Raw genomic sequence first — 8,712 nt, forward strand, 5'->3', positions numbered from 1 at the left:
AACACATATAAAAGTGAATTTTTTAGTTTGCCACATCTCAACCATGTATATTAATCCAGCATGTTGTCAGTTAAATGAATCCATCCTCACAGAATTAAAATCTGTCTTTTCTTCCAGATGAGTCTTTTTGTAGATGTAGTTATCTTTCCAGGGCTGTAAAACTTGAGGTTAGCCACAGGTGCATGGAAAGTTGGTGGATGTTGATGTTGTAGGAGGTGAAGCAGAGGCTTTATTGAAAGATGGGATGAACCCTTGGGCCAAACTTTGGGCTCTGTCCGTCCAACGTGAAGCTAAAGGAGGAAGGAATGAGTGAAGAGGGAAACAGAGTCCTGTTCCCGTCAGCGTGAAGTGACTGCTCTCCTACAGCAGCTCCTGAGAGCGCGCTGCCCGGGCTCTGATGTTGTCCGGGTAACTGCCGGGTAGAGGACAATGCCTCGTTAGTTAATTACCAGATAAACTGGATTCAGACGAGGAGACGAGAGGGTCCTGCTGTTTCCCTGCCGACATGACGACCTGAAAGACCTGAGCCGCTGTCCTGGTCTCTGTCTGCAGACTCAGTAACAGGTGTGAGCGGTGGGTCAGAGATAACAGGCTGAGAGCTGGATCAACACGTCTGAGGCTGGTTTTCATGATGGAGGAGGATGAATCCAGGTCAAAGATCTGGGTTTGCTCCTCCTTCAGTTTCAGTCACAGCTCAGAAATCTCAGAAAGACCGTTTACATCAGTTTAAGAAAACACTTTGATTCTGTTAAATGAGGCTCTCAGGATGTTCAGCATCTCTCACGGTGTTACAGGAGCGTTTGTCACCGAGCACACAGTGATCTCTGTAAAAATCAGTTTCCAGTCCGAGCTCTGGAGCTTCCCATCAGACGCAGCACAGGCTGAAATAACTCGACCCTTTGGGTTATTTCTGGTGTTTTTCAAACTGGCCTGCATCTCTTCCTGTCCGTGCTCCAGCTGATCAGCCCTGACCAAACTGTCATCAATCATTCACCACTCTCATAAATCTTTGATGCTCGGGTTTTCGTCTCTGCTCCTTTCACAGAGCGAGCGACCAGCTCTGATCTCTACAACTCCACGCCAAAGGCCTGAAATCTGCTCACACACACACCGGCCCCGTGTTATCGATCGTTCCTCGTTTCTGCTGAGCATTCAGTCCTCTGAAAACAAACCATGAGGAGTCTGCAGGTCACGGAGAAACTGCAAATGGGATAAAAATCATGCATGACTCATTTCAGAGTAAATGTCAGCTTTTTGGGAGAGGAGCTCCTGGCGTTCAGGAAGGATGGTGGCGCCATGAGTCGCCGCGTCAGGGAGTTAGGGAGGGATTTAGTCAGAATCCTTCAATCTGATGGAGGAAGATAAAAAACAATCCAGGTCAAAGTGGATCTGAAGAGAGGGGGGTCACTGTAAGTCCAGACCACAGACAGAAAACCAGAGAACTCAAGAAAAACTCCTCACCAGGGGGTCCAGAGTCAAAAGAGACAGAAAACTGGATGAGAAGCAACTTTTTCTGCAATAAATGACTTTTTAACCAACACCACAGCTTCACAGCAACAAAGATCCTCCATCAAAAAGAGAAACGACTTAAAACAAGAGGAAACTTTCAGTTTCAGAGCCTCAGCTGTTCACGTCCAGACTCTAGAGACAAAAACAGATGATTATGAAGTCGTATTTTATCCCAAACCAGAGACCTCATAAACTAAGGGTGTTCAACCTGTGGCTCTGGAGCCTCATGTGGCCCTTTGACTCCTCTGCAGTGGCTCCTTAAAGCTTTAAAAAATATTATTGAAATGAAGAATTTTTTTTTTTTCACACTGGGTATTGCCAACTTTTAACAAACACCAAAAATAGTGAGTTGGGTGCAATATCAGTATGTATTTTGAAAGTTTTTGAAACTACATTTTTTTAAAACCATTTATAAAAATTGTTTCTAAATTTTACAATTTTTTAATATTGAAAGTTTCTTTCAATAGTTTTAGCAAAAAAAAATAAAAAAAATTTGATTTTAGGAATTTTAGTAAATGTTGATTTTATCAAAAAATATAAATGAATTTAAATTTCAAAAGTTATTGCAGTCTTGAATTTTTTAATTTAGATTTTTTTAAGATTTTGCAAATTTTTAAAATTTCAAAAAATTAATTTTGCAATTTTTTATAATTTGTGCAATCTTTTGAAGTTTCAAAATATTTTTTTATTTTTGCTAATTAATTTTAAAATGAAACTAAGACAGGGGTGGCCAAATGAAATGAAGGCTCTTTGCCTTCTGGTGTGTGGCTCTTCGATCCATGTATAAAAATATATATAAAGCTATGAGTGGCGGTGTGTCGATCAATCTAAAGTATTTAGATACTGATGCCAGCGTTGGGTTCAGTGTTGATCAGTGTTTGGGTGCACACATTGATACTTAAGTTTCAGTTTCTTTTCTCTAGTACCAATTTAAACACACTACCAGAAACAGTAAATCTCATTTTGAAAATTGGAAATGTTTTGATTTTCATTTTATGTCATTTCGTTTATGTGTGGGAGGAAGTGTGTTTGTAAGACCCAGCGGGTGACGTGGCTCTCTGTAGTACCACGGCCATTTTTGTGGCTCTTGGTCTCTGACTGGTTGGCCACCCCTGGACTAAGACATTACATATGCAATTGAAAAAACTTTAAAAAATCTCTTTTAGATGATTATTCACTAGATTTGAACTATATATAGAGAAATTTATCCCCTTTATTGTTATTATTGTGAAGATAAATTAAATTTTGTGGCTCCTGAATGACTTTGAGGTAATGGCTCCTGTGAAAGTAAAGGTTGTAGACCCCTGTCATAGAGAGTAAACGTCTTTGCTTTGAGTTAAGGCTTAAAAGCTGACAGAAGACTGACATTTGAGCAACGTTTCCTGCAACCCCAGACTCCATAAACCCAGCAACCGTTCTGGACTCCTCTGCAGGGTCCTCAAACTCAGGAACTGTTCTTTGATTTTCTGCAGGAAAAAAAGGCACATACAGTGCGTTAGCATCTCTGCAGAGGGCGCTAAGTTCAACATCTTCCAGGGCACTTTGGCAAATATATTTACCTCCTGTAGAGGGCGCTCTAGCTCAAATTTGGGCTCCCAAGGCGACACTTGGGCACTCATTTTTCAACCGTTGGGCCATGAAGGGGTGTGACCCCCCCTACCCCCCTTTCCTGTGCACACCACTGCCCAGAAGAGACCAGACTGTGATCCTCAGGCCCTCAGGCAGCACTTCATTAGAAACAGGCTCTGTAGTGGAACTCACCACATGGGCTCAACAGTCAGGTTCAAACTGTAGCAGGTATAAACCTGATCCAGGAACAGCAGAGACCATTCTGGACCTGAGCCTGGGTGAGGTGGACTGAGGGGAAGTGGAAAACTGTCCTGTTGTCTGATGAGTTCATTCTTTTTGGAAACCATGGACTCTGTGCCTCCCTACCTGAATTCTCCAGATCCTGGTCTCCTGGTCCAGAAAAGTTCACAGTGTTACATGTCTCTGTCTCAACATTTGATTTATTGTCTCTGCACATTTTTCGGTCACATAAAGACTCTGAAGAATCACTTCCTGTCTGACTCAGAGGAAAAGGAGCATCAGCTGCTCACCGACCCCGATCAAGAGTCCAAACTCCAAGGAAAGAAAGAAAAGGATAAAATCACCTGAGCTGAACTCCAGACAGAAAAGTTTCCTGTGAGCCCGACCTCCACAGAGGAAACATGAGGTTTAAAAGCAGCAGCAACAACACCTTCCTGCACTTCACTGTCGGCTCAGACTCCAGAGAGGACGCCACTTATTTAAGAGCAACAACAACGGCCACACTTCAGAGCCGGCGGCGTTGCTCCGCACTCTGGAGAGTTAATGATTTAAGAGCAACGAGTCGTCACAGCCGCTTCACACTCCAGAGGGTAAACACATTTTTCACAGACGGGAACGTCTGAGACGTTTACACTGAGAGGGAATAAGAGTTTAGATTTACTGAAACAAAGCAGCTCAGGATCCAAACAGAGAGGAGATTACAGAGCAACAAGTTTGTTTTTAACACCAGAGGAGCTGCTTCTCTTCTAAATGACTTTTTGACCAACATCACAGCTTCACAGCAACAAAGATCCTTCAGCAGAAAGAGAAACGACTTAAAACAAGAGGAAACTTTAAGTTTCATCAGTTCAAGTCCAGACTCTAGAGACAGAAACAGGCGATCATTAAGTCATATTTTTATCCCAAACCAGAGACCTCATTGAGCAGGGGTCTTCAACCTGTGGCTCTGGAGCCTCATGTGGCCCTTTGACTCCTCTGCAGTGGCTCCTTGAAGCTTTAAAAAAAATATTGAAATGAGGACTTTTAATTTTCTTACACTGGGTATTGTCAACCCTTAGCATACACCAAAAAATGATGAGTTGAACATAAAATCAGTATGAAATAAAATGTAGGTATTCTTTCAAAGATTTTGAGTTTTTCACACGTGTTTCAAGGAGTTCAAAATAATTTTTTAAAAGTTTTGTTAAATTTTGAAATTTCAAATTTTTAAAAAGGTTTCTTCCAATTTTTTAAATTTTTTTTGAAAATTTTCTTAATTTCGAAGTTGTATTTTCTTTATTTTATTTTATTTTATTTTATTTTATTTTATTTGCAAATTTTTGAATATTTCCATTTTTGGGGAAATACATAAATTTTGATATTTTTAAAGTTTTGTAAAATTTTGAAAGGTCAAATTTTTAAAAAGATTTCTTCCAATTTTTTTTTTAATTTTTCACTTTTTTCTAAATTTCAAAGTTGTTGTATTTCCTTTATTTTATTTTATTTTTTATTTCTATTTTTTGCAAATTTTTGAATGTTTCCATTTTTTGGAAATTAAGTTAATTTTGATTTTTTTTTCAGTTTTGTAAAATTTTGAAAGGTCAAATTTTTAAAAAGGTTTCTTCCAATTTTTTGCAATTTTTCTAAATTTCAAAGTTGTTTTTTTTGCAAATTTTTGAATGTTTCCAATTTTGGTAATTAAGTAAATTTTGATTTTCTTTTTCTAGGAAAAACAAAACAAATTTCAAAACTTGTTAAAATCTTTTCAAATCTTTGAAATTTATTTATTTTATCTATTTATATATATATTTTTAACGAGTCGTCACAGCTGCTTCACACTCCAAACTGAGAAGAGATTACAAAGCAACAAGTTCAGCTTTTTTTACACCAGAGGAGCTGCTTCTCTTATTTTCTGACTCCAGAAAACACCTGATTCAAGAGGAGCAGCAGGCGTCGCTTTGGCTGAGCCGTGGTCCAAACCTTTCCCCACGTTTGTCCTCGCTTCCTCACTGCAAAAACTAAAATCTTATCAAGCAAACTTTTCTTCTTCCATTAGCAGATTTTTTTTATTGTTACAGAAAATCAGAGCTCATTTTGTCTTGAAATATCTTAAAAGCAGACATTTTTCTGGATAGGATTTCAGTTTTTTGCAGCACTCCTCATCTGAAGCATTCCTCTAAATCCAAACTTCATGCAGAAAGAAAACAGATTCAGGAGCATCAACAGCTCTTACTTTAACCCGTGACTCCAAAGAGGAAAGATTTGCAACACGACTGAACTCCAGGGTAGAGGAAACAGACTTTGAGACGACACAGACGACAAATCTCTGTGCAAAAAGATTCAGAGCCAGCCGTGCACTCCTGCAGGTCGTAGCTGCAGACAAAAACAGACTTAAAGACGACACCACCAACACCTCACCGCTCAGACTCCAGAGAGAAAAACAGCTGATTTAAGACCAACACTCTGCACCTGTTCCCAAACTCCAGCAAATCAGAGATCAACAGGTTCCTGCTGCAAACAGCAGCTTCAACAGACGAAAGCAAAGACTCCTCAGGGAGCCAGAGAGGAGACAAAACCAGCGCAGAGGTCACAGAGGGAGGACACTTCTCTACTTAATCAACTCATTGATTATTTTTAACGTGTCGTCAGTCACAGGATGCTTAAATCAAAGTGAGAGGTCACTAAAAACAGACGCTCTGATCTCTCCTCTCCTCTCTGTCTCCATCTGGATCTGTCCTCTGCAGAGGTGTCAGATTTATGGGTCTCTGCTGGTGTTTGGAGTTATTTCACCTTGACCCAGAGGTCAGAGGTCAGAGGTGAGGCGTAAGCGCTGAGAGAGTCTGAAAGGGAGTGGATTCATGATGCATGCATCAAAGTTAGAAAGCCCAGCCCTGTGCTGTAGCATGTCAGCCAGTCCCTGAGGGAGAGTCAGCGTGCAGGATTAGAGAACACAGCAGCACTATCAGCAGAGAGCAGCACACGCCTTCAGAACATAACAGGATTTTAAGTGTAATTAACAGCAGAAAGAGACGTTAACAGGCTGCTAATCCTGCAGGAGGAGGCAGGAGGAGGAGGAGGAGGAGCGCATCATAAAGTTAGAGCAGAGTTTGTCAACATTAAATTTCATGAATCAAAGTGTGAGAGAGTGTGTGTTTGTGTGTGTGTGTGTGTGTGTGTGTGTGTGTGTGTGTGTGTGTGTGTGTGTGTGTGTGTGTAGGAGGATGAGACGAGTCTTTCTGAGCAGTTGGAGGTGGATCTGGATGAGGAGGATCAGGGATCAGGTCTAGACTGAACCAGCTGCTCACCCAAACACGCGTTGACGAACCCGTACCACACGCAGCCCGCGCGTCCGATCAGCCACCGCCCCTGGGTGCTGGCCGCGAAGCTGAAGGGGGTCCCCAGCACGCTGACCAGCAGGTCGCTGACGGAGATGCTCACCAGCAGGAGGTTCATGGGCGTGCGCAGAGCCCGGTACCGGCAGAACAGCGTGAGCACCAGGAAGTTGGTGAGGAAGCCGAAGGTTCCGATGAAGCCCAGGCACACCGCCACCACCAGGTGCCCCCGCGGGCTCAGGGTCGGAGGAGGCAGGGACCCGGGCACCTGCTCGAACGCGTCCGCCGCCGCTGCCGCTGCCGTCGCCGCCGCGCCCCCCGCTCCTCCCCCGGTACAGCGCGCGCAGCTCAGGCTCACGTTGCAAACGATCATTCCGGGCTGAAGTTTGGAGCAGCCGCTCAAGTCCGCACCCAGCACCCGGTACCGGTGCCGCTCCGTGGGTCAGCCCATCTGGAGCAGCCAGAGCGCACGAGGGAGCGCGGTATGCTGCGCGCGCACACAGCGGCTCTCAGTCAGTCAGTGAAGGTTGAAGCTGCTCCGCTCCTCACTCCAGGAGAGCTCCTGTCCAACTGAGAGGAGGCGCAGGGAGCAGCTGCGAGAGCCGCGCTGGGTCCGCCCCTCCGCCGTGCGCTCCCGGTCCGCGGAGGTGCTCCCTGATCCGGAACAGGCAGCGGAGCGGCGCCGAGTGCGCGTGAGCTTTTATCACCCGCAGCGTGTGTGTGTGTGTGTGTGTGTGTGTGTGTGTGTGTGTGTGTGTGTGGTCTCAAACATTGCGTAACGTTGTCTCAGAGACGGTGTGACAGCAGCGCAGAGCGGACTCCACTTCTCTGAGCATCGATCCAACACCTGCTCGATCAGTCGATCAGTCGATCAGTGATCAATCGATGGATCAGAGGAGATCAGCGCAGAGCTGAGGGACATCAATCTGTCTGCTTCACCTGCAGAGAGGTCTTTATTGAAATCAGATGAATTATCACTGAACAGAGGAAGGGTCCATGTCTCTCAGAGAGGGCGCAGGGTCAGAGGTCAGAGGTCAGGAGATGTAATTAAGACTAAAGAGAGGAGATCAATCCCTCTGTACAGGCTCTCCTGCTCCTCCTGCTGCTCCTGCTGCTCCTGTTGCTCCCTCTCATTCCTCTGCTCCTGCCTGTGACTCAGTGACTCACAAAAAGTGAATCATTTCCACGTTTCTACTTCCTGAGCTGTGATCACTCAGAGTAAACTAATGTGAGCGTCTGTCAGTGACTGACTTTATGGGAGTTATGGAGAACATGTCTTTACTTCATCCTCAAGAGAAACACAAATTAAAAGCAGCTTCATTCAGTTCAATTCAGAAAACTTTTTTTTATCCCAGAGTGAAGATTAAAGGCACACTGAGGAGTAAACAATGTAAACAACTGAAGACGAGATGAGAAAACAAATAAGGTCTACAGCTCAAAATGTTAAAATACTAATATAAGAGGAAATGAAAATAAATATACTTAGTAAGTGTTGTAAAAAAGTAAATATTAAAATTCTAACTCAATAGAAAACAATCAGAGTGTTAGTGACCAGCTTGAGGTTAAGTTCAGTCAGGATCAGTGAACGCCGACAGCCTGAGGCAGGTCTGTAACAGCTAATGGTGTTCAGTCGTGTGAAAAGGAGCAGCACAGCTCTGGGCACAAAGGAGGTTTCAAACTGAAAAGGAGATTTCACCAAAAATTCAATTAATGCCTGAGTTTAAAAGGTGAAAAAAAGAAAGAAAAAAAACATCAACACTGAATGGAAAAAAATATCTAAGTGGTAAATGAAGTGAGGACTTCAGCATGCAACTTAATCCAGAATAAAAAAATAAATAAATAATAATAATAATAATAATAATAATAATAATAATAATAATAATGATAATATTAATAATCATTATTATTATTATTATTATTATTATTATTATTATTATTATTATTATTATTATTATTATTATTTATTGTTGATGAACAAATAAAATTTAATCAAAAGAAAACTTAAGTCAAATACAAACACAAAATATAATTTGAGTGCATTTTCTCTTAGCTTCTCATTGTTGATTTCTTTTTCTTTTCTTTG

The 8,712-nt window shown here is 42.4% G+C and overlaps 1 protein-coding gene across 1 annotated transcript in view; it reads right to left on the reverse strand.

Annotated features, from left to right (window-relative positions):
- The window catches only part of tmtopsb (teleost multiple tissue opsin b), a 29,901-nt gene extending 22,716 nt beyond the window's left edge, over positions 1 to 7,185 (reverse strand). Inside the window, exon 1 of the mRNA XM_074693586.1 lies at positions 6,603 to 7,185. Within this exon, the coding sequence (XP_074549687.1) occupies positions 6,603 to 7,002 (400 nt within the window). The 5' untranslated portion in view covers positions 7,003 to 7,185. The remainder of the gene's footprint in view (positions 1 to 6,602) is intronic.
- Between the last annotated feature and the right edge of the window lie 1,527 nt (positions 7,186 to 8,712).

The sequence above is a fragment of the Halichoeres trimaculatus genome, unplaced genomic scaffold (genome assembly GCF_033239565.1).
Source record: "Halichoeres trimaculatus isolate MK-OKI-2021-1 unplaced genomic scaffold, fHalTri1.1 fHalTri1_scaffold_18, whole genome shotgun sequence".
NCBI lineage: Eukaryota > Metazoa > Chordata > Actinopteri > Labriformes > Labridae > Halichoeres > Halichoeres trimaculatus.